This window comes from Felis catus, chromosome A3, assembly GCF_018350175.1.
Source record: "Felis catus isolate Fca126 chromosome A3, F.catus_Fca126_mat1.0, whole genome shotgun sequence".
Classification (NCBI taxonomy): Eukaryota; Metazoa; Chordata; class Mammalia; order Carnivora; family Felidae; genus Felis; species Felis catus.
Genome location: NC_058370.1, coordinates 88,783,458 through 88,810,434, shown reverse-complemented (window position 1 = coordinate 88,810,434; position 26,977 = coordinate 88,783,458). Strand labels below are relative to the sequence as shown.

General features: G+C 37.8%; 1 protein-coding gene across 8 annotated transcripts in view; it reads left to right on the top strand.

Annotated features, from left to right (window-relative positions):
- EXOC6B (exocyst complex component 6B) overlaps positions 1 to 26,977 on the top strand; it is a 613,079-nt gene that overhangs the window by 481,365 nt on the left and 104,737 nt on the right. Inside the window, exon 20 of one of the 8 annotated variants that reach the window (XM_045054383.1) lies at positions 10,843 to 11,696. The exons of the other annotated variants lie outside the window; for them this stretch is intronic. Within the exon in view, the coding sequence (XP_044910318.1) occupies positions 10,843 to 10,923 (81 nt within the window). The 3' untranslated portion in view covers positions 10,924 to 11,696. Of the gene's footprint in view, positions 1 to 10,842; positions 11,697 to 26,977 lie in introns of those variants that run through there. 8 annotated transcript variants of the gene reach the window in all.

Below are 26,977 nucleotides of genomic sequence, written 5' to 3'. Positions count from 1 at the left end.
TATTTCTCACAGTTCTGAAGGCTGGGAAGTTCAAGATCAAGGCACTGGAAGATTTGGTGTCTAGTGAGGGCCCACTTCCTGGCTCATTGATGGTCATCTTGCTGTGTCCTCACTTAGCGAAAGGGGTGAGAGAGCTCTCCCGAGTCTGCTTTATGAGGGCATTAATCCCATTCATTAGAGCTCCACCCTCATGACCCAATCACTCCCAACGGCTCCGCTTCCTAATACTATCACATTGAGGATCAGGATTTCAACATGTGAATCTGGGAGGGACGCAATTATTCAGTTCAGAGCATAAGGCTTTCCTTTAATTTTTCATAATTCTGCTTGAGAGGACTTATTTCCTAAGGTTTTTAATTACTCTCTTTTCCATCAGATTTACCATCTTTTAATGTTAGTAGAAATTATTTTTTGCTTATGATAATAAAAAATTGTTTTCAGTAATTTCCTAATGCATTTATAAGTCCTCATCTTCATTTATAGAAAACACCTTTCTTTTCCCGCTAATAAAAAGAAGAACTAGATATAAAAATCTATCTGAAGTAGTTTAGGTATTGTGAAGAACTGCCTGCCTATTACAGTAGAGGAAAGTAATAATGTTGGGATATTAGGAACCTCCCTAGAAAGGTACATATATGGAAACTGTCATCAGCCGTGAATAAACTAGGTCTCCTCTTGGCCCAGAATACCGACCGATTGTTTTCATTTACTTAAACCCTTAAGTTCCAGCAGCCTAATGAGAGATAGGAAAAAGAAAGCAATAACAGTTACATGCCCTAAGAGCTTTATGTGAATTAACTCACTTAATCCTTCCAACACCTCCGTGAGGTAGACACTACTTTTATTCTCTTTTATAGATGTCCTCTTGGAAGCAGACTCCGTTAGCAAGGTCATTGTACTTTAACGTGTTCCTTCTTACTTACCGCTTCTGCCGCCACTCCATCACTTATTTATTGCATAGTTGTCCCTCTTCCACCTTTCTTAGGACTCTTGGCTTAGGCTCTCGGTATATCTACAGTAAACGAGTGTTGATTTTGAAAATTACTAATGCCATAAAACATGAGAAGCTAAGCCTGAGATGGCTCCAGAAGTGATCCACTATTGTAGAAAGGAGGTAGCGTTTGGGGTTGCTAGTTCTGGTTGGGCATATACAGGAGACACATGCGCATTTCCTTGAGGAAGTAAAAGGTAAAAGCAGAAGATATTTAGGTGTTGTGGTGTTTGTTGAATTTCCCTTCTTTGAGGTCTCTGCACAGGAGACTTTTTCACTTCAGAGTATTTTAAGGACTTTATGCATTCCGGTATATAAAGCTCTCAAATGAGTCGACTATTTTAACTCAGCAGTTTTGATGAATTTCAACAATGGACTCTGGGAGTCAGGATGACTATGTCTTTATGGTGGAAGATCTTCTCCTGTAGTTTATATTCTATTTTGTAAGCATATATGTTATGTTTTATATAATGTTTTATGTTAAAACATTAAGGAGTATTTGCCAGATACAAACTTTATTAAGTGTTGTTAACTTTGTATGACTCCTCTAGAGTACATGTTGATATAAATACATTGAACTTAAAAAACGAATTTTTTTTAATGTTTATTTTTGAGAGAGAGAGAGAGAGAGAGAGAGAGAGAGAGAGAGAGACAAAGCATGAGCAGGGTGGGGGATTTCAGAGAGAGAGGAAGACACAGTATCTGAAGAAGACTCCAGGCTCTGAGCTGCCAGCGCAGAGCCCGACGCGGGGCTTGAACTCATGAATTGTGAGATCATGTCCTGAGCTGAAGTTGGACACTTAACTGAGCCACCCAGGCACCCCTAAATCCACTGAACTTTTAATTAAGCCCAAGGCACTGTGCCAAACTTTGGGTGGAAACATATAAAAGAACTGGTCCTTATCCTTGGCATGTATTCTAATAGGAGAACAGTATATACAGCATCAGGCTCTTGAATTCCTAAGGTAAAGAATGCCTACTTAGGTCTGGCCTGAAGAAAAAAACGGGGGTTGGGGGTTGCTCTTGCAGAGTTTTCTACACTTTCCCAGAGAGATCAGACATTGAATGAGTAATTTTGAATAAAGTGAGCCGGATAATGAGGGAGCTTTAACCTAGATGTTAGTGACATTTAAGAGTAGCTCAGTAAAATTTAGCTGGGGGAGGGAGTGGAAGTCCCATGGTGAATGCATGATGACTCCAAAGCAGAAGAGGGTGAGGCATGCATGGCCAGATGTTCCAGAACCATATAGACCAAGTTAGGGTTTTAGACTATATCGTAAAAGTAATGGGAAGCCATTAAAGATTTTAAGAAAAGGATATGATGAGACTTGAGTTTTTAAAAGGTTATTCTAATTGTAACGTGGAGGGATTGAAGGAGGGCTATCACAGACTTGGGAACATAAACTAAGAGGCTCCTTTGTTTATTATGAGAGATAACTTCAATATGGTCCTGATCCTAAAATGTGCACTAAAGTGAGCACCTAAAACATGAAGTGATAATAATCTCATTTATAAACACAGATGCAAATATCTTAAATAGAATTCAACTTTAATAGAATTATATTGAAATTCCTAGCTAGTAATTAGGAAATGTTAACATGTTTTCCCAGAATTGTAGAGATTGAGAGCAAATGGCAACTCACTACCAATTATAAGAGACAGAATTTTTGAACATGCAGGCTTAGATGTAACTGAACAAATTGCTAGTCTTTCTGGAGAAGAGTTTAGCAGTATACAACAAAGATCATAAAGCTAACCACTAAGTTTTTACCTAAAAATACTTTTTTATCTTTATAAAATTACCCAAAGGGGCTAAAGGGGAGAAGAGGGGTTAAAACTTAAAGTATTTGTAGCTACTACTTTTGATTAAAAACAAAAACAAAACAAAAAACAGTACAAATATCTAACAGTTGAGAAGAGTTAAACTGTTTGTTGGATGTTAATCATAATGTTCTAATTAAAATCACGTATTTGTGGACCACGTTCATGCATGTAAGGAGCACAATACATACAAAAAGTACAACAAAGTAATGGTAAAAAATAGAAGATCAGAGGAACTCCTGGTGGGCTCCGTCAGTAGAGCATGTGACTCTTGATCTCAGGGTCATTAGTTCAAGCCCCACGTTGGTCATGGAGCCTACTTAAAAAAAATAAAATAAAATAAATAGAAGAGCAGAAAAATGGCTTATCCATAATGATATCATTATATACAAATGTATTCTTGAGGGTTATTTTTTTAATCTTTATTTATTTTTGAGAGAGAAACAGAGTGTGAACAGCGGAGGGGAAAGGAGAGAGGGAGACACAGAATCTGAAGCAGGCTCCAGGCTCTGAGCTATCAGCGCAGAGCCTGATGCGGGACTCGAACTCACGAACCACGAGAACATGACCTGAGCCGAAGTCAGACACCCAACCGGCTGAGCCACCCAGGCGCCCCTATAAATGTATTTTTGTAATGGTGAAGATAACGATGCAGATGTTATGAAGCACGTGTAGAGTTTGGGGAGTTATTTCAGGTGAAGTCACGTTATGACTCAGTTTTATCAACTGTGTAATGAGGATATTGGATTATAAAGGTATACATTTTCATGATACATGAATTAGTTTAAATGGGTAATATATATGAATATATCTTGGGAGCTACCTTAATCTGGATCAGCCTATTAAGGGTGAAAAGGGTTCCTCCTTTCTTTCATCTCTCCCCAGGGAGAAAAATGTGTTCAGGAGTTTTAGGACTCTGGGACCATGCTGCTTGCTCCCCCTTTTGGAACAGGAGAACAAGACAGGACAGAGGCCCTAGTCATGTGCTATCTGAACTAGAACAGAAGTTCTGAGCCCTGGAATTCTGATCCTTTTATTTCACTGGCTTCTTGGGATAGTTTGAATCAGCTAGTGTTCAGCTATTGAAAAGGCACCTATTTAATTTGGTCTATGGAAATAGTGGCACAACTGTCCAAGGGCGTATGTACCATGGACTTTGTTACAGTGTTGTTTATAATGACGAGACTTTGGAGCAATTTGCTTAAAATTTTAATTAAATCAAATCTGAATTTGATATGTTTAATCTGATTAAGTAAATCATGATACACGGATGCCATATGGTATGCTGTGGTACGCACCCCAGATGTAATGAGGATTAAGTGAACTGGTATTTATAAAGCACCTAGAATAGTGCCTAGTACATAGTAATCACTGTGCTTTTAAAAAATGATGTATTCAAACCACAGAATATGATGAACTTGTTAAAAAATGACGATACACATCTGCGTTTATTTACAGTTCAGTTGGTCACAATGTATTGTTGACCGAAAGTAGGTCGTAACACATCATCTGTGATATTACTAAAAGAAAGGTCAGGAAGGATATATTAAAAATTATTTTTTAATTAAATTTTCTTAAGAACACAGAGCCAGAAATACAGCCTAATTTTTCTAACATCTGACTTCTCTGACAGTAAGTCAGAATTGGGTTGTGTATGACCTTGAGAGATTTCTTTAATGCTAAGGATTTTCAAGGATTTGCTCAGAGTAACTCTTGGTCCACGTGGCTGTGAAAGTCAAAGTAGATTCTTATGGGCCTTGTTTTTATTTTGATTAAGAGTGAGGTTTTCGGGCTCAAACTGATTGGTCCCGCTTACTTGGAAATGAAGGAGCTTTGGGGTTAAAGGGCAAGTGGCACCCTGCTGAACTTGCCGTGGGTGGGGGTGTTTAGATATAACTAATAGATCACAAAGTTCCTTTGAGGGAAAACTGTCAGAATCTCTTTCCAACCGGAGTCCTATCTGGGGAGATTAATTCCAGTTATCCCTTATGAGGTTGTGAGGATTGAACAAGTCAACATATGTGTGTATATATATGTTATTTATATATATTATATATATATAATATAATTTATTGTCAAATTGGTTTCCATACAACACCCAGTGCTCATCCCAACAGGTGCCCTCTTCAATGCCCATCACCGACTTTCCCCTCTCCCCCACCCCCCCCATCAACCCTGTCTGTTCTCAGTATTTAAGAGTCTCTTATGGTTTGTCTCCCTCCCTCTCTGTAACTTTTTTTTCCCCCTTCCCCTCCCCCATGGTCTTCTGTTAAGTTTCTCAGGATCCACATATGAGTGAAAACATATGAATAAGTCAATATATTTAAAGCACTTAGAAGAGTACGTAGCTGAGGTGCCTGGGTGGCTCAATCTAGGTTAAGTGTCTGACTCTTGGTTTCAGCTCAGCTCATGATCTCCACAGTGTGGAGCCTGCTTGGGATTCTCTTCCATCCCTCTCTCTCTCTGCCCCTCCCCAACACACATTCTCTCTCTCCCTCTCTCTCTCTCTCTCTCTCTCTCCCCCCCTTCTCTAAACAAACAAACATAAAAAAAAGAACACCTAGCATATAGTAAGCACTATGTATGTTTCTTATTGTTGTTTTTGTGTTTTTGTCTGAGCCATGAAGTATTAAATGGAGCAGAATTCTAGTGAAGTATCCATCACCCTGTGACTATTGCCACTCAACCAAAAGACAGGGAGAAATGACATTTTTTCCTCAGTGTTTTTGACTAATACCAAAAAATATTGGAAAGGAAGAAACACAGCTGTCTTTATTAACAGATTGTATCATCTTCAGCCTAAAAACTTCAAGTAAATTGTCCGAAAAACAATATAGGCATACATTGGAGATACTGCAGGGTCAGTTCCGGACCTCCACATAAAAGTAAATTTCTCAATAAAGCGAGTCAAATGAATTTTTTTGTTTCCCAGCACATATAAAGGTTATGTTCAGACTGTATCATAGTCTATTAACTATGCAATAGCCTTGTCTAAAAAAAAGTATGTTAAAAGTATTTGTTAACCTTATTTAAAGAATACTTAATTGCTAAAAAAATGCTAACCATCATCTGAGCATTCAACCAGTCATAACCACTGATCACAGATCACCATAACAAATATAATAATGATGAAAAAGTTTGAAATAGTGTGAGAACTACCAAGATGAGACCTAGAGACATACAGTGAGTAAATGCTTTGGAAAATGGTGCCTGTAGACTTGCTTGACACCAGGGTTGCCAAAAACGTTCAATTTGTAGGAAACACGATGTCTCTGAAGTGCAAGAAAGTGAAGCACAATAAAACAAGATATGCCTATGTACTAATAAAACGTGGTCAGCAAGATGGCCAGACATAAAATTAATGTACTAAAACACATAGCTTTCCTACATAACAGCAAATATCAATAGAGGAAAAAATCTCATTTATAATAAGAACAAAATCAGTAGAATTCCTGGGAATAAACCTAATTAGAAATGTACAATGTCTATAGGAAAAAATTATGAAACTTTGTGAAAGGGTATAAAAGAAGTATAAATGGAGAGCTACACCATGCTCCTGGATTGGAAGATGAAGGACTTTTGGCAATATTTTCTCCTCGAAACTAATCCATGCAGTCAGTGGGATACCAGTCAAAGACCCTGTGGAACTGTTTTTATGAAAATTAATAGGCTGATTCTCAAACTTCTGTGGAAGATATAATATGTGAGAATAAAGAAGAAGATTTTTAAGAATAACTATCATATTAGAATCCTTACTATGTGTCAGGTAGTGGTTGAAGTACCTTACGTGTGTTTACTCATCTAATACTCCAAATAGTAAAATGTAGGGACGGGTAGTATCATCATTTTTCAGATCATGTCTACTAGAACAATACAGAGCGATTAAGTAACCTGCCCAAGGTTAGTAAATAACAAGGTTAGTAACACCCAACTAGTAAATAACGCAGCTGGGATCTTACCATAGTCTGATTTCAGCCCCCGTTCTTAACCACTGCAGTCCTGCCTGTATACCAAGGGGATATTTTCACCACTCAATATCAAACATCATATAAAGCTATAAATTAAAAATTATGATTTGGGTGCAAGAATAAAGTAGCACACTAGGAAAAAATAGACCCATGGGAATTTTGCTTATTTATGATAAAGGGGCAATTTCAAATCAGTCAGGAAAATATTAGGAAGTTGTGCAGAGACAATTTACTATCTCTTTGGGGAAAAACTTAAATTAGATCCCTGCTTTATACCATGCCCATAAATAAATTTCAAATGTATTAAAAACCTAAACATTAAAAGTATTAAAAGAAAAATAGGAGAATATTTTTATGCTCTCAGAGTAGGAAAAGACTTACTAACTAAAATACAAAATCTAAGGCCATAAAATAAGATTGACAAGATTTAAGACTTTAATATGATAGAAGACGGCATAAACAAAGTTAAATCACAGTCCGAGAGAATAATGGCAGTATCTGTAATGGAATAATGATTAATATCCAGAATATATAAAAAACTCTAAGGACTCAATAAGAAAAAAACTAACAACCAGCAGAAAAATGATCAAAGCGTATCATATCAACAGATAGTTGGGAAAATAAAAACTAAAATTGCCCTTCCCCAAATAAAAAGATACTTACCTTCACTATTAAGGGAAATTAAAATAATAATGAGGTATCATTTTTCAACTATCAAATTAATAAAAAAATTTTGAATGTATACTATCTAGTGTTGAAAAAAGAAGAGAAGAAACTGATCCTATTTGAAGCTATCAAATGGGGTACAAATTGGTGCAGCGTGTTTGAGGACAGTTTGGCAATAACTATCAATATTTTAAATTACACCTCCCATTTTATCTCTAATAATTTTACCTCTCACCTGTGTACAAGAATACAAATATAAAATATTCATTATAGGAGTGCCTGGGTGGCTCAGTTGGTTAAGCGACCGACTTCAGCTCAGGTCATGATCTCACGGTTTGTGGGTTTGGGCCCTGCGTTGGGCTCTGTGCTGACAGCTCAGAGCCTGGAGCCTGCTTCAGATTCTGTGTCTCCCTCTCTCTGCCCTTCCCCTGCTTGTGCGCTCACTCTCTCCCTCCCTCTCTATCTCTCAAAAACAAATAAACATTGGGGTGGCTGGGTGGCTCAGTCAGTTAAACGTTCAACTTTGGCTCACATCATGATCTCACGGTTTGTGAGTTAGAGCCCCATGTCAGGCTCTGTGCTGACAGCTCAGAACCTGGAGCCTGCTTTGAATACTGTGTCTCCCTCTCTCTCTGCCCCTCCCCAACCTGTGCGCGCGCTCTCTCTCGCTCTCTCTCTCTCTCTCACACACACACACACACACACACACACAAATAGACATCAAAACAAATTTTTAAAAATTCATTATACTACTATGTGTAACAGGGAGAAAGTAGAACAAACCTAAATATCCATTGGTAGGAGAATGACTAAATTATGGGCCATTCACAGTTGGTATATTACTCATCCCTTAAAAAGGGGGAGGGAGGGGTGCCTGGGTGGCTCAGTCCGTTAAGTGTCTGACTCTTGATTTTTGGCTCAGGTCTTGATCTCGCAGTTTGTGGGTTCGAGCCCCATGTTGGGCTCTGCACTCACAGTGTGGAGCCTGCTTGGGATCCTTTCTCTCTGTCCTCTCTCACTTGTGCTGTCTCTCTCTCAAAATAAATAAATAAACTTAAAAAAAGAAAAAAGGTGGAGACAGTATATATACCAGCATGTAAAGATCTTCAAGACATAGGAAGTTTAAAAAGATAAGTCACCAAACAATACGTAAAGTAAAACTTCCTATCTATATGCAGATATCTATCGATATTGTGCATGTTAACAATGAGATCACCCCTCCATCTTGAAGAAGAAAGAGTTTTCAGAAGGGAGAAACTTTTATTTGATTGCCTTCTTTCACTGAGAATGTGTTTTCGTATTACTTGCATACTTCTTCAAACTACAGTTAATTTTAGAGGATAAATTTAGAGGTAAAAAATCCCTCTTAGATAATTTGGTTCATCTCTTGTCTTTCTTTCTGCAGGTTTATCCTCTTAGAATAGCACAAAAAGAACAGTCTCTTCACCTGACTGCAAACATTCTTCCTGGGGGAATTTAGTTCACAAGTAGAAACTTAGTAAAAATCAGAAAAACATTCTGTTTATAGTGAATTTTCCTTTGCCTAATTTCATCCCTTTACACCTAGTTAGTTTAAGTCTCTCGAGATGTTTACCTTGCTCTCCTCCTGGAAGTCACGTTCTTTAAATATCTAGAGAATAGTCATACGATTGTATTGTGTCTTTTCTATTTCCATATAGAAAACATTATTATACACATATCCTCTATCATGAAACCCCCAAAACACTTTTCGGGAGCAGGCAAAATAGAGAGGAAATGAATCTAATGAATGATGATATATCTATCCGCTTCTCTTATCTATACTATTGAAATGTATGTTATACCTATAAGAGGCCCTTAATAGATACTGCATGAATTATCTTCATCTAAATGTTTAGGGGCTTCTTTAGAATTCCCCTTTTTCCCCCCTCTGTGTGTGCTGTGAAAAGAACAGTGGCATTGTCATTAGAAAAGCCAGGGAAATTTGACCCTCTGGATTTTGGCAACTCAGAAAACTTTTCCACTTGAAGAATCTGAAAGACTCGTGTTTTCTTCTCTCCCAAGCATGTCAGGGTATCATTTCAGCTGGCTCAAACTGTATTACATTGGAAACTTCCTGTTTTATATTAGAAACTGCCAGGGTGGATATAATCTTATATTCAGCACTTCAGGAGTACATACTAATTTCTTCAGAAGCCAATCTATTGTTTTTAATATATTATTATTTAATATCATGTAAAATATATTATTTAATATATTATTATTTAATATCATGTAAAATTGAGACATACATGTTCAGGATTCTGTTCAAATTCTCTGTGCACCCTTAGACAAATCCATAACCACTCTTAACCTTCAGTTCTTCATCTTTAAGGGGATGTCTTCATATTTATTTTACAGACAATTACAAAGTATGATTATTATTTGAAAGCCTCCTTCTAAGTATTTAACTTTCACCTCTTTTGTACAGTCTCTTTCACTATATTCTGAAAAAAACAAATATAAAAGTTTTCTTTCTCTCTTCTTAACTTATTCTATGTGCAATCATCTAATCTGTTTAAAATAAGTACATTAGAAGAGACTTCAAAATGTCATCTGGTCCAATAATCAGCCTCAGGGGAGCGGAAGCTTCAAGAACTTTAGGAGAGAATCAGCTTTTCTCTTCTTGAAAAATCTAGGAAAATACAAACTTCACATCTTCCTTTTTTAGTCATTCAGCATGAGACCCCTGATATTCAGGCAGTAGCGTTCCAGCTCTTATTGTGTTATTAAACACCAACTGTGATGATCCTTGAGCACAGAGAACAGTATCTACTCGTATGAACACTCCTTAGACTTAATGAAGAATTTTCACTTGCCCATTAATCATTTGTGTTAGTTATCTGCTATTGTGTAACAAAGTACTTCAAAACTTGGTATAAAATGACACATATTTATGATCTTACAGTCTCTGTGGGTCAAGAATGAGTGTGGCTTAGCTGTGTTCTCTGGCTCTGGGTCTCCCACAAAGCTGCTGTCACTTCAAGAAGGATTCATTTCCTTACTTACTCAGTGACTGTTGGAGGACCCAGTTCCTTACAGGTTGTACCCCAAGGCCTCCCTCAATTGTTCAAGAGCTACTGGCCACAGACAGACCTGTAGTTCCTTGCCTTCTGTGCCCCTCCATGGAGCGTCGCACAGCATGGTACCTTGTTTCATCAGAGCAAGTGAGTGGGAAACAGAGAGTATGATAGTAAGATGGAAGTCACAGTCTTCTGGAACTTCGTCACAGAAGTGACATACCATCACTTTTGTCATGTTCTATTCTTTCTTTCTAGTCTGGGCTTAAGGAAGTGCTAATCCTTTCCCTGCTGACATGTTCAGACACATGCTAGCAAATATCTAATTGTTTTTTATCAAAATAAATTTCTCCTACAGGTAGCTGTAGAGAATGAGGATCTACACCAATTTGTGGTCAGCAGAATTTACACCAGGACCAGGATTCAAACTAGGGATTGATTCAGGAAATCACTGAATCAGAATCTTGAAACCAAATATTCTCCATGTGATGAACTTCTCTCTGAATGCCTCTAAGGTTGGAATAAAAAATAACTTGAGGCATATGTGTCTGAGAAGTTCTGGCTTATATGGATGATGAAACATCTTCACTGTAAACTACATGTATACATATTTGAAGCTAGACTGACTTCTCTCCTGCAGAAGTTACGGCCTATAATGATGAATAAGGCAGTGACCATTGGAACACTACTTCCACTGGAAGATGTGCATATGAAACAAGGCAGTGATCAGTTCTGGTAAGGAAGGGGCTTTGTGAAGTAACGAAGCAAGGGAATCTCTTTCTCTCTAGGTCGTACTGAAGCTTACCCAGCTTAGGAAATTAGGGTGGCAGTTTGTTAGGTGGGCGAATGGTTGTCACCGTCTTTGAGGAAAGAGGCTCTATAGTCTCCTGATAACCTCCTTCCAAAGTTTTCAACCCTTTAAACCTGTTGTTTGAAGTTATCCTGGCCTTGGTTAAACCCACAAACCATTCAAAACCATTACTGCATTAATTTTCGATCACAATAGGAAATGGACACATACCACACTGGATGTAGGCAAATAGGTATGTACAGTAAGAAAATTTCCTTCTCATCCTTTCTTCTCAAAGTTCAAATCTCCCCAGTTTTGTTAACCTCTTCCAGAGCCTGTATTCCATCTCTTAAACCTTGTGGCTTATGGCATTCTTTGAAATTTTAGTAGATTTCTTTCTATCTCCATAGTTCTAATAACGTTACTTTCAAATTGTTTTTTTTATTTTTTTATTTCATTTTATTTTTTAATTTTTTATGAAATTTATTGTATTGGTTTCCATACAACACCCAGTGCTCCTCCCAACAGGTGCCCTCCTCAGTGCCCATCACCCACTTTCCCCTCCCTCCCACCCCCCATCAACCCTCAGTTTATTCTCAGTTTTTTTGTTTTTTTTTTTTTTTAATTTTTTTTCAACGTTTATTTATTTTTGGGACAGAGAGAGACAGAGCATGAACAGGGGAGGGGCAGAGAGAGAGGGAGACACAGAATTGGAAACAGGCTCCAGGCTCTGAGCCATCAGCCCAGAGCCTGACGCGGGGCTCGAACTCCCGGACCGCGAGATCGTGACCTGGCTGAAGTCGGACGCTTAACCGACTGCGCCACCCAGGCGCCCCTATTCTCAGTTTTTAAGAGTCTCTTATGGTTTGCCTCCTTCCCTCTCTGTAACTTTTTTTTCCCCCTTCTCCTCCCCCATGGTCTTCTGTTAAGTTTCTCAGGATCCACATGAGAGTGAAAACATATGGTATCTGTCTTTCTCTGTATGACTTATTTCACTTAGCATAACACTCTCCAGTTCCATCCACGTTGCTGCAAATGGCATGATTTCATTCTTTCTCATTGCCAAGTAGTATTCCATTGTATATATAAACCACATCTTCTTTATCCATTTGTCAGTTGATGGACATTTAGGCTCTTTCCATAATTTGGCTATTGTTGAAAGTGCTGCTATAAACATTTGGGTACAAGTGCCCCTATGCATCAGCACTCCTGTATCCTTTGGGTAAATTCCTAGCAGTGCTATTGCTGGGTCATAAGGTAGATCTATTTTTAATTTTTTGAAGAACCTCCACGCTGGTTTCCGGAGCGGCTGCACCAGTTTGCATTCCCGCCAACAGTGCAAGAGGGTTCTCGTTTCTCCACATCCTCTCCAGCATCTATAGTCTCCTGATTTGTTCATTTTAGCCACTCTGACCGGCATGAGGTGATATCTCAGTGTGGTTTTGATTTGTATTTCCCTGATGAGGAGTGATGTTGAGCATCTTTTGATGTGTCTGTTGGCCATCCGGATGTCTTCTTTAGAGAAGTGTCTATTCATGTCTTCTGCCCATTTCTTCACTGGATTATTTGTTTTTCAGGCGTGGAGTTTGGTTAGTTCTTTATAGATTTTGGATACTAGCCCTTTGTCCGATATGTCATTTGTACATATCTTTTCCCATTCCGTCGGTTGCCTTTTTTAAATGATAAATTGAAGCTCAGAGGTTTGTGAATTTGTTTTGGCTGTGCCTATAGTCGCAGTGAACACTGGTCCCACTAGATTACGCTGCATCTTTGTCTGGATTTATTAGAAGTCCCCTAGCTCTACTTTGCTGGTAACTGACTCTTTCTCTCTCCGCCTTTCTGCTTCTACCACCTGGAAGACACACATCTGCCAATACATCTCTTACAATTGGTAAAAATGAGAACCCTGCCCATTAGAATCATTGAAGGCTCCATCCAAATCATTATACTATGAGATGCTCACACATCTTTCAATAGTCTTCCCCAGCCAAGTTCAGGAAGTAGACAAGATTGAAGTTATTACTCTTCAATCTGTATACCAGTCTGGATTTGTTGTACTTACAAAGAGTCACAGAACCTTTAGGGTTAACGCTAAAGTGAGGTTCTGTTGATGCATTTATCAAAGCTCTATGGGACATGGAGCTTGCTTTTATATTACAGAAAAATCAGCTTTTTACTTGATAGAATGAGCGTGTCAAAAGAAATTAAGTGGATTCTCAGATTATGCTTTTTAACGAGTGTATATTTGGGTCATTCTGGTTTTCAAGTACTCATCAAAGCTCTAGTTTTACTTTTTAAGAAAACAATTTTTTTAATGTTTATTTATTTTTGAGAGAGTCAGAGACAGAATGTGAGTGGATTGGGGGCGGAGAGAGAGGGAGACACAGAGTCCCAAACAGGCTCCAGGCTCTGAGCTGTCAGCACAGAGCCCAACACGGGGCTCAAACTCACGAGCTGTGAGATCATGACCTGAGCCGAAGTCGGACGCTCAACCGACTGAGCCACCCAGGCACCCCTCTAGTTTTACTTTTAAAAAATCATAATAAATAATGATTGACTCTCTATTAGATTTATGCCCCAATCTCTTATAAGAGGAATATAGATAAGAGAATAGAGAGCTATGCTTCTCATTTCATATAGTATCATCTAATATTAAAGAAGGATTTAACTCAGTTAGGCTAGCCCCAGACCTTTTCTTCACAGCAAAAGTCTACAAACTAAGGCCTACTGTGTATGTTTATACATAAAGTTTTACGGGGACATAACCATGCCTACTCATTTGCCTGTTGTCTATGGCTGTGTTTGCACCAAAATGTCCAACCTTAGTATTTGATACGGAGAATAAATACATGGCCTACAAAGCCTAAACATTTACTACCTGCCCCTTTAGAGAAAAAGTTTGCCACCCCGTTGTCTATAGTATTAAATGCAAGAAAGTGAAAGCACTTACATACTTTGAAGAATAAAAAGTCTCTAATCCAAATGTCCATATTTTTAATCAATAGAAATGTGGGGATTTTTTTCATAAAAGGATATGATTGTACAAAAGGACTGGCAGGTAACATTAACATTTTAAAAAACATTTTGAAGTCTGTATAGGTTTTGAGAGACATGTTTAAATACTTAAAATATTTTATTAAGATAATATTAAGATATATAAATACTTAAAAATGAAGAACTAGGGACACCTGGGTAGCTCAGTTGGTTGAGCTTCTGACTCTTGATCTGGGCTCAGGTCATGATCTTATGGTTTGTCAGTTTAGGTCCTGTGCATGGGACTCTGGGCTGGCAACATGGAGCCTGCTTGGGATTCTCTCTCTCTCCCTCTCTCTCTCTCTGCTCCTCCCCCACTCATGTGCAAGCATGCACACGCTCTCTGTCTCTCTTTTGCTCTCTCTCTCAAAATAATTAAACATTTTGTTTAAAAATGAAGAATGAAACTAGACCACGTTCTTATACCATACACAAAAATAAACTCAAAATGGATGAAAGACCTAAATGTGAGACCGGAAACCATCAAAACCCTAGAAGAGAAAGCAGGCAATAACCTCTTTGACCTCAGCCGCAGCAATTTCTTGCTTGACACGTCTCCAAAGGTAAGGGAATTAAAAACAAAAATGAACTATTGGGACCTCATCAAGATAAAAAGCCTCTGCCCTTCAAAGGAAATAATCAACAATGGCAGAATGGGAAAAGATATGTGCAAATGACATATCAGATAAAGGGTTAGTATCCAAAATCTATACAGAATTTACCAAACTCAACACCCAAAAAACAAATAATCCAGTGAAGAAATGGGCAGAAGACATGAATAGACACTTCTCTAAAGAAGACATCCAGATGGCCAACAGACACATCAAAAGATGCTCAACGTCGTTCCTCATCAGGGAAATACAAGTCAAAACCACAATGAGATACCACCTTACAGCAGTCAGAGTAGCTAAAATTAACAACTCAGGAGACTATAGATGCTAGCAAGGATGTGGAGAAACAGGAACCCTCTTGCACTGCTGGTGGGAATGCAAACTGGTGCAGCCGCTCTGGAAACCAGTGTGGAGGTTCCTCCAAAAATTAAAAATAGAACTACCCTATGACCCAGCAATAGCACTACTAGGAATTTATCCAAAGGATATAGGAGTGCTGATTCATACAGGCATATATACCCCAATGTTTATAGCGGCCCTTTCAACAATAGTCAAATTATGGAAAGAGCCTAAATGTCCATCAATTGAAGAATGGATAAAGATGTAGTTTATATATAAAATGGAATACTACTTGGCAATGAGAAAGAATGAAATCATGCCATTTGCAGCAATGTGGATGGAACTGGAAGGTATTATGTTAAGTGAAATAAGTCAGTCAGAGAAAGACAGATATCATATGTTTTCACTCATAGTTGGAACTTGAGAAACTTAACAGAAGACCATGGGAGAAGGGAAGGGGGAAAAATAGTTACAAACAGAGAGGGAGGGAGGCAAACCATAAGAGATTGTTAAATACAGAGAACAAACTGAGGGTTGGTGGGGGAAGGGGGGGAGGGGAAAATGGGTGATGGGCACAGAGGAGGGCACTTGTTGGGATGAGCACTGGGTGTTGTATGTAAGTAATGAATCACGGGAATCTACCCCAAGAACCAAGAGCACATCTTACACACTGTATGTTAGCCAATTTGACAATAAATTATATTTAAAAAAAATGAAAAATTGGGTATGAAATCCCTAATGTCAATCACATCAGGGGATTGAAAAATGTATAGAATACATTGATGTTCTTTTATTCTTGCCACTGGTAATTATAGAAGTCCGTATTTTAAAAATTGAATCAAGACTGTATACATTGTAAATCATTAGCAAAAACAAAACCAAAGAAAATTCCTGCATAGTTGGGGAAACAACAAAGAAAACAAAGCAGAATTACAATAATAAATGTAAATAGATTGTGTTCCTACCAAAAAGCTCAGATTGGCTTTAAAAAAAAATCCAGACATCAAAACATGACTCTAGAGTGTTAAAAGATACATAAAAGACAAATGTGCAAGCAAATATAATTTAAGGGAAAGTAGAGGATATAGTATTAAAATCGGTGAGCATGGTAGGAGTTAATATACCAAATTTTAGTTGAAAAAAATTGAAGTACAACTGCATTTAATTTCACTGAACATTATTGGTAGTTGGTTAATGAGAAGCAAGATCACTCAGGCCTGTCGTTACAGAAAACATGTAAATACGTGTTCTAGCCTTAGCCTGGAGGTCCTAGCCTTTAGGTGCGTGCATACATGTGTGAAAGAAGAAAATCTGGTGAAGAGCAACTGAAGAAGCCCAAGTGTCTGAGGAAAGAAAGACAGACAGAAGTGATGGTTGCCTGTCTTCAACACATGCCTCCCTGATTCTGGATGCCTTGAATTAGAACCACGTTGGTCAGAATTCTAGAGCTTGAGTGATTGTATCAGCTCGTCAATGCTTTGTTTCTGTTGTAAAGAGTCAAACTGAGGAAAGGAGAGTAGAATGACTGTAATAAACGTTAACTTTGGAGAGTGAATAATAATTGTTGATTCAATTCCTAGGTTTTGTCTCCCCATACAAATCATCTTCTTTTTCTATTTGTTTTTTGTTTTAGATGTTTTTAATGTTTTATTTTGGTTTTTTGGGGGGCGGGGGGAGCGGCAGAGAGAGAGGGAGACACAGAATCTGAAGCAGGCTTCACACTCTGAGCTGTCAGCACAGAGACGGATGCTGGGCGGGAACCCACGAGCCTGAGCCAAAGTTGGACGTTTAACCGACTGAGCCACCTGGGCGCCCCTCTATTTATCTGTTTGGTTTTCACCTCTGCACTCTTATCAAAGTCTGGCTCGTCCTTTATATCTATTATTTAATTTCCTGGCATCATGATCATTACTACCTTTAACACATTTGTTGGAATTCTGTTGTGCTATAGGGTTTCTTTTTGCATTGTTTATGCTGTCTCCCTTATCATGACTATTCTGCTTTCTTGTATCATACTGGAAAGGCAAATCAGTTTTTAGTTTTTAATTTCCCTTCGGTTTCTCTATTAAATCTTTTCCAAAAATATGTTTTCCTCTTGAACCTTAAGGATGATGGTCCCTTGCGATGATCTTAGAATATTTACCATAGCTTTTTTCCCTCCAATTACATATCCTAGAAGGAATATTTAGATGCATTAGGTGTCTAAATATTAGACAGGAACTGTGGTGCACTTTGGTCCCGTTTGCCTGGGTCTGCTGTATAGTGTCCCCAGAAACATCAAAACAGAAAGCTCATGCTCTTGCATCCGTGTTAGGAGTCGGCACAGCAGCATGTGTTATATACCTAGAGCAAGAATGTTGGCTCATAGGCTACATCACAGTATATATTTATTTCTAGGCCACAAGTTTAAATACCAGACTTTCAGTTTTAAAAAACAGACACCTGTTAACCCTGTTCTTGAGTGTGGTTAGCCCCATCCCAGATCAATAGCCGGGGAGTACATTGATATGCACAATTCCTGACTGAGTATCCCACCTTCAACAATTATTCATCCAATGCAACATTAATAGTTTCCTGTTTATCACAAGCCTGTCCCCACTGTCTCTCTCTCTGACATTAACCGGTAGAATGAATGGATATTCTATTGCCCTGACATGTTCTCCTCCTGGGATCTTCTAATCTGTGCCCACATTGTGACTCCATAATGCTTTGCATCACTCAAGCCCTCTTGCTTTCAGCCATATCATAAAAGTGTAAGTACTAGGTAGAGGCTGAGAAAAAAGGATATCCAGCTTTGTGCACCTCAGAAAGCAGCAACTGATAAACCACCTGCTGGTAAGAATGAATTTCTTGTGTATGTGTTGGTGGGATTATAAAATGATACTATTACTGGAAAACAGCTTAACAGTTTCTTATGAAATTAAATATATACCTACCATGTAAACTAACAGTTACACTCCTGGGCATTTATCCTAGAGAAATGAAAACTTAGGTTTACACAAAAACCTCTACATGAACATTCATAGCAGCTTTATTTGTAGTAACCGAAATTGGAAATGCACTTCCGGTGTGCAGTCCAAAGGTACTGCAAAGAATGAATGGGTATGTGTTTTGAAGATACATGCAATCTGTGACAGATCTATACGGTAGAATACTAACTACTTGATAATAAAAAGGATTGAGCTATTGATAATATACAAAAATGTGAATGGGGCGCCTGGGTGGCTCAATCAGTTAAGTGTCTGACTTGGGCTCAGGTCATGATCTTGCGATTTGTGAGTTTGAGCCCCGCTTCGGGCTCTATGCTGACAGCTCAGAGCCTGGAGCCTGCTTCGGATTCTGTGTCTCTCCATCTCTCGGCCCCTCCCCTGCTCATGCTCTGTGTCTCTCTGTCTCTCAATAATAAACGTTAAAAAAAAAAAATGTGAATGGCTCTCAAGGGCATTCTGCTGAGTGAAAAATAAAAGCCAATCTCAGATGGTTACATATTGTATGATTCCATTTATATAACATTCTCTAAGTGACAAATTATAGTGATAAAGAACAAATCAGTGGTTCCCAGAGGTTAGGGTTGGGGCTGGGGAAGGTGTGATTAGTATAAAGTAAAACAAAGGAGTTCCTTTATGGTGGTGGAACAGTTCTGCATTCTGATTGCAGAGATGATTACACAGATCTACATGTGATAAAATTTTGTACATTTTATACAACACACGCAAGTACGTATAAAACACATATAAACAAGAATGCATGTAAAAACTGGTAAAAATCCAAATAAGGTCTACACCTGAATTCGTAGTATTGTTACCAATGTCAGTTTCCTGGTTTTGACTGTGTACTCTGGTTACAAAATGTATTATTGTGGGAATCTGGCTGAATGGTTTATGGAAACTCTTTGTACAATTTTTGCAACTTCTTAGGAGTCCGTTTCAAACTACTAGGTTTCAAAAAAAAAAAGCAGCAACTATGCAACTGAGGAACGGCCACCCAGTTTTTCTGACTGATAGAGGCCAGTAGTTTTCAAACCTGGGAGATCATCAGAGTAAGTTAATGAGCTTTATAAAAAAACAAAAACAAAAAACATAATCACTTCTCGACAGCACCTCCCACCTCCACCTCGGCCCGTTGAACCAGGATCTCTGGAAATGAATCCAAGGAGTCTGTATTTGCAGAAAACTGTCCAGTGTTGGGAAACATTGTCATAGAGCCTGGATTTTGAGCCAGGGGTGGGAGTAGGGAAGACTGTTGTGTGCGTTCTGCATGAACCCTGGATCGTGATTCGCAATCCTTCTGAGTTCTGGCAGAAGCTTAAGTGTCCGTTTTAGATTTTAGAATTGTTGAGAGTTTTTACTTTTTTTAGAGACTGTATAGCTGTTTCCATGGGGAGTTTCTTGAGGCTGTGTCATTAGCTACTAATCAGCTGGCCACTTAAACCAGAAGCAGAGCAGTAGTACTTTTATAGACGGACCGTGTCTTTGCCTTATCCTCATGTGAATGGTGACTTGCCTCCAGCTTTCCCCAGCGAGGCTTCCGAGTTCTACTTTAGTTGATCCGATTTTCACATTGATGTGGCGTCAACATAAATCACGTTTCCCCCAAGATTGGCTAGTGAGTGGAAGACAGCCAAGGCACGCCACAGTGAAGACATCAGTTAGGAAAATTACATTCAAAACCTGAAAGCAGCTGTCACTGAAGTTTTTGTTTATGAAAATTGGAAAAGTTCTCCCCTCTCAGCCCACTGACATCCCTGATTTATTGTTTCTCTGCTGAAAATTATCCAAAGATGTTTTCAGGCATCAGTTGGTGAAAGCCAAATGTATTGAAGGTGGACGAGAATGTAAAGAGCCATTATATTTGCGAATTTCTCAGTACGACATGGCCGCCTTTTCATAGCTAGAGTTGACCAGATTCTTTCTGTGTTTGTAAAAAAATCAGTTGAGGAGCTAGTATGTGCCATCGTGCTAGAAGGGGCAGATGGTTTGTTATGCTGTGCTACAGAAAACTCTAGGCAATAATCAGGACACTTGAGTGTTTCCCCTCGCTCTGCTAACTGAAAATGTGTCGTTGGTCAAATTGTGTAACTGCTCAGAGTCTTATTTTCCTTCTCCATAAAAGTTGGAGGTAGACATTAGAGTGAATGAGCATTTTCAAACATTCATGAGTTGTAGAATTTAGACATGATCTAAATTTAAGTCATGTCTAAATTCTACATCTAGATCGCCTCCCTTTTGGAACTTAAAAGAAAAATAATATTGTCATTTGTTTCATGGCATGTGATAAAGAAGCAAATTAAAAATTCATATTTTGCATATTATTATAGACTCTGAGGTTAATTTAAATGTAATATCTGGAAATATTAATTACATACTTGTCACCATTTCCCTTATAAAAATTATGCATAGTATTTAATTAAGCCAATTATGTAAAAGAAAGCAGAATTTATTGAGTAATCCAATTATAATATTTTATTGAATTGTTTACAGATAAAATGTAAGAAGCTCCAGTTATTAAAATACAGACCCAGAGGCACCTGGGTGGCTCAGTTGGTTGAGCGTCCGACTTCGGCTCAGGTCACGATCTCACGGTCCATGAGTTTGAGCCCCGCGTCAGGCTCTGTGCTGACTGCTCAGAGCCTGGAGCCTGTTTCAGATTCTGTGTCTCCCTCTCTCTCTGTCCCTCCCCCATTCATGCTCTGTCTCTCTCTGTCTCAAAAATAAATAAATGTTAAAATAAATAAATAAATAAATAAATAAATAAATAAATAAAATAAAATACAGATCCAAAGAGCCAAATCTATTTATAAGACTTATTGTTTGATATTTTTAATTTTGAACAGTAAAGACTAATTTGTATATATAATTTTCAAGTTGTGTTTCTAAATAAAATAAGAAAAGGTATTTTATGCTAGAAAGTGCAACTATTTATCAAAAAATAAGTGTAATCCTAAATCCTAATGAATACAAAGTCAAATTGAATACAAATATATTTCCTCTTTTTATTTTTCTTAAATGTTTATTTTTTTTATTTTTGAGAGAGAGAGAAAGAGACAAATAGAGTGAGTGGACAGGGGACTGAGAGAGAGGGAGACAGAATCCCCAGTAAGCTCCATGGCGTCAGCACAGAGTCCAATGTGGGTCTCAAACTCACGAACTGTGAGATCATGACCTGAGCCAAAATCAAGAGTCAGATGCTTAACTGAGTGAGTCACCACCCAGATGCCCCTCCTCTTTTTAAATATAAGTTTTTATGGAGTCTGATCAATGAATGTAATTACCAGTTTGTTTAAGGTCATCTTTGAACATGTTTGCAAAATTATAATCATTTTTATGGTCTTCATTTCTTTTATTTTCATTAACATTCAACATTATTTTCCATTTTTGGATTTTCTAGCTATCTTTTGCTATTGATATCTAGTTTGATTTTACTGTGATCAGAGAATATATGATAAAATTATTTCTAGTCCTTTGAAATTTGTTGAGATCTGTCATCTGTCTTCAGCATGTGGTCAATTTTGGTAAATATTCTAATGCCTTTCAAAAAGTGTTTTTTCTGCAGTTACTGTCTGCAGTGTTCTGTAGACACCAGTCAGATCAAGTTTGTTCGTCACAATGGGTAAATCTATATCTCTACTAACTGTTTGGTTGTTATCCTAATTGTTATATCAGTAATTAGGAGGCATGTAACTGTCCAGTTATGATTGTAGATTTGCTACTTCTCTTTTTATTCCTGTATATTTTTTTCTCTACTTATATTGAAGCATAAATTACTAGGTGTATTTAAATTTAGGAATGTTGCATCTTCTTGGTAGATTGACTCTTTGAACATTATAATAGATCCCCTTGTATCTCTAATAATGCTTCTTCCCTTAAAGTCTACTTTGTCCAGTATTATTAGTATAGCCACATCAGCTTTCTTTTTGACCAGTATTTGCATGGTACATATTTTTTCATTTTATTTTCAAGTTTTTAAGATTGTTGTATTTAAGGTATTTTATCAGGACTTGTAGGGTGTTTGTTAGTCTTTGTTCTAACAAATTCTGCTTTTTAATGGGGGGGAGGTATTTAGTTAATTGGAACTTAAATTAATTACTGATATGTTGGGATATATATATATATATCTATATATCATTATACTTCTTCTTTTGTATTTTTTCCCTGTCTTTGGTTTTGGGTTTTTTGTTTTTTGTTTTTTGGTTTTTTTTGGATTTTTTTTTTCCTTTTTTCTTCCCTCTTAAAAATTAATTGTTTTAATTTTAACTTTTTAATGTTTAACTTTTTAATCTTATTAGTTTTAATAATTAGTTTAATAATTAGTTTAATCTTATTAGTTTGTTTTTTAGACTGTATAACAAACATATCTTTTATTGGCTAGTATATCTTTTAGTGGTTGCCCTAAACACTGCAATAAGTTAAGCATCCTTAACTTATTAGAGTGTAGTATAACTTAACAAGTTCCATAAAAATTCTAGAACCTTATTATTATTTCCATTGTGCATTTTAACTTCACAAATATTCTAAATCCAAAGGAACACTACGATGATGATGATGATGATGATATTTATTTATATGTATCTACATATTTACCCTTTTGTTTCTTTCCACATTCTTTTTAATATTTCTTTTGGTGTAGGTCTGCTGATAACAAATTACTGAGCTTTTGTTTGTTTTAAACTGTCTTTTTATTTTTTGCCTTCATTCCGGAAGAACAGTTTCACTGAGTATTGAATTCTAAGTTTCAGTTACTTTTGTTTAGCATGTCAGTGTTTCAGTTCTATTGTTTTCTGATTTTCATCATTTTTCTTGGTGAAGTCAGGCGTCAGTCTTATTGCTGGTCCTTTGAAGGTTTGTCTTTGGTTTTGGCAGTTTTCCTCTACTGTGCCTTGTTGTGGGTTTTTCCTCCATGGAATTTAAAATTCCTTTTGAATCTGTGACTTGATATCATTCATTAGTTTTAAAAAATTGCAGCTATTATATCTTTCCTTTTCATTTCCTTCATTCTCTAGCTCTTCCTTTTTGGGACATAAACCCTAAATATTTGGCTCTTTTCACTATATCCCATATGTTTTATCTTTTTGTTCAGTCTAGGTTATTTGCCTCAGTCTAGATATTTTGTACTTACCAGTGTTCCAATTTACTAATGCTCTCTTCAGCAGTGAGCCCACCCACTGTATTCCTTTTTTTTTTTTTTTTTTTTTATGTTATTTTTGAGAGGTGGTGGTGGGGCGTGCATGCGCAGGAAGGGGGCAGAGAGAGAAACAGAGAGGGAGAGAATCCCAAGCAGGCTCCTCATTAGGGCACAGGGCCCAACACGGGGCTCAAACTCACAAACCAAGAGACTGTGACCTGAGCCAAAACCAAGAGTTGGACACTTAATCAACTGGGCCACCCAGGTGCCCCTATGTTCTTAAGTTTAGCTATTGTATTTTACATTGCTGGAATTTGCTGGGTTTTTCCTTTTTTTTCATTTTTCAGTTGTGTGGTGAAATCCTTCATTGTGTCCTCTGTTTTATTATACACATGAGTCACAGTTATTTTAAAGTTTATTTCTGATTTTGTTCAACTGTTGGACTGTTTTCTGTTGTCTGTTTTTTTACTCCTATTCTAAGCAAGTTTGTATTTTTATTGAATCCCAGCCATTGTGCATGAAAATTTTAGCGGCCCTAGCTAATGTTCTCCCCCAGAGATTCATCTTGTCTTTTAGGCGGTATTTAGAGGGAGGAAGGACACCAGTGCCATCCTTTGAGGAATTGTGCAGACTTGTGCATGAGCTGCAGTTTGTGTAAGTTTCCGTGTATGCTTTGTTTGTATCCACTGTTACCAGTATTCCTCAGTGTGTCCCAAGTAGGGGCCCAGGGTTTGTTAGTAAGCCCCCATGCTGGGAGTTGAACTCTTAATTTTTGTTTTCTCAGCACCAAGAGTCTATAGGAAACTCTGCTCTACTTCTTAGGCCCCTGCCTGTTCTGGTTTAGCATCAGCACGTGCCAGTGAGCTTGCATTTCTGTCCCTTCTTTGTCTATGCAACCTTGATTATTTAAATTCTTTGTCCCTTGGTAACACCAAACCCCGATATTTTCTCTCCAGCCCCGTGAGTTTGCCAGAAGTTCTCCTGGCTTCCTTGCCTCTCTCCTAACACCAAGAATCCGGTATGCAGAATTTTGGGTTTATCCCAAAGAACTTCTCTTTTCTCCAAGATCTTGTCTTCTCCAATCCTGGATGTCTCAGCAGCTCTCTGATGCCTTCAGGCAGCTTTTTTTTTTTTTTTTAATTTTGTTTCTGGCTTTTCTAATTGTTCTTGGCAGAAGTGTTGGTCTGCTTCAAGTTACTCATCCTACCCAAAACCTGTTTGTTGATTTAAAATAGAAATTCTCACTGAGGCCATCACCACCTTTAACACTTTGAAGCCTCATAGGCTCCCAACCATGTCTGGATGAATGATCTCTAAAGATATGTTTAATTTTTAATTTCCAATGATTCTTTCAGGTTAATATCATGGGCTTTTATACTCATATTGGTGCATGGGAAATGGTCATTTGTTTTTGCTTAATTCTAACATCTGTTTTATCTCAGGACATTTCACTAGAAACAGGGTTATGAGCACGAGGAATGTGAAAAGGAGAAAAGAGTAGTGAGTTACCATAGTTGAAACATATCTGAATTAATTTGTGAAGTAGTCAGAGGTGATACAGGCAAAGGAGAGAATCCCCAAAAAGATTATGAGGATGAAACAGGGAAAGAAAAGTACAGAGAGGAATGACAGAATATATTACTTGAATCTATCTCATAAATAAAATGCTTTGTTATAGTGCCATTTATTTAAAGTACAAAAAGGAAAAAATGGCAAAATAGAACCAGAATGATAGGAAGAGATTAATAAAGGCCAGAGGTGGTAATGACTAAGACCCTACATAGATTAAGTACTAGTACATGCTTGCTGTAAGACAGATGAAAGATGTATTTTTAGGAAGCATTACTTGATTCCATTAAGCAAGTTATTGTTGATGATAATGTTAGTCAGTCATCTGTTTCTAAATGACTCAATAGCTTTAGGAAAATTATCTGTACTTATTTTGCTAGTTCACCAATGTAGATCCAAAAGGGAGGAGCACAAATTTAGCAGAAGTTCCTCTGTCATCATAATTTACCACATACAAAAAGCAATTCTTTAACATTTGGACCCTTGATACAATTTTTGTGTGGACCAAGGTCCAAATTTTCTAAGCCACCTGATCCCTTACCGGACGTATTTTGATTCTAATCATAAAGATTGGTCAGATTATCCCTGAGGGGAATCTAAAATGTAACTATGTAACTCCAGAAAGTTTGGCAGAGGAATAATTACCTAAAGGAACAGATCTTAACACCGGTAAATAGGGTTGTGACTGTAGGATTCTACACTTCTGAGAATATCCAGTCTCTGTTCTAGTTCCAGTTCAACCCTGATTCAGGTATAAAAGAGGAAAAGAGAAAGAAAGTGATGGTAAAGATGTGGTGATTGAAATGAAAATCCTTTTCATGTCACAGAGCAACCATTAGTATGATTGTTCTACAAACGGAATGTGGCTCTGGTTCTGCCTTTAATCTTAGTAGGGTTCTGAATCTAGGTCAATTTGATATATCCTGAGGCTTACTTAGGAACAAACCCAGAGCCCTGAGTTCCTCCCTTACCGTCCCACAACTTTAATCCCACATAGCTAAGCTGGTACCCCAGAGCCCTATGAACATTAAAATACAAACTGCCTGGGTATTCACCTTATGGCAATTGATTTACAAAGTCACAGTACATTTCTTTTGTATCTCACCTTGAACCCTCTGTGTTCTCGGGATCTCACACGGGATCCTGAATCAAATATCCACCAGAAACACTAGATAGTTTCGTAATTATCTTTTTTATCTTACAAATAATCTTGTAAGATAAAGATTATTCCACTTATAGTAATGAAGAAACAGGTACTCAGGGTGCTCTTGAGCAATATCTTACTGCCGTGCAGTAGCAATTGTACATTTGGGCTCCCGTGTTCTGACTTCAAGTTCATTGCTCTCTTTGGACCCGAGAGGATGTCAATGAATACTTGGTTGCTTGTTGACTGAGAAGGAACAATCCCCCTAAAATGAAAAACAGACTTCAAATGACTTCTTTGCCTCGGTTTAACACTCACCACCTCCTTTGGAATGCCAGACAAGGGAAATGATCAGTTCAGTTGTTGCCGTTTATAAGTGGGGAAGTTGAGACCAAAGACGCTTTATTCAAGGCCTCAACTTCCAATTGCCATTCTACATTTCTCACTAAGGAAGTTGAGATGCATATATGTTGTCATCTTGTTTGAAGGTCAGGTGGAATGTTTCTATGATGACTCTATTCATCATGGAGTCTGATGTGATGACTGGTCTCTCACAATCCCTGTGATGACTAGGGATTTCTGGATGAATGCAGGGTAAGGGAGGAGGGCGATATCTTCCCTGCCCCCTGTAATATGACATGTTTTGCACAGAAAGTAATTTTTTCTTTCAATCTGAGGCAAGTGTAATGTAACACTCACTGAACATTTAGGATGAGCTGGGTATTGTGGAGAGTGTATAATATGAACAAACCAAAGCTCCTGCCTCCAAGAGATGATAATTTAATGGGGGAAAAAAAGGTGTTCTAACATGTTCATATAGTTCTGAGTTAATTAAGTTTGGGGAAATGATTTGCCAGTTACAAATACCTACTTTCTAATTACTACC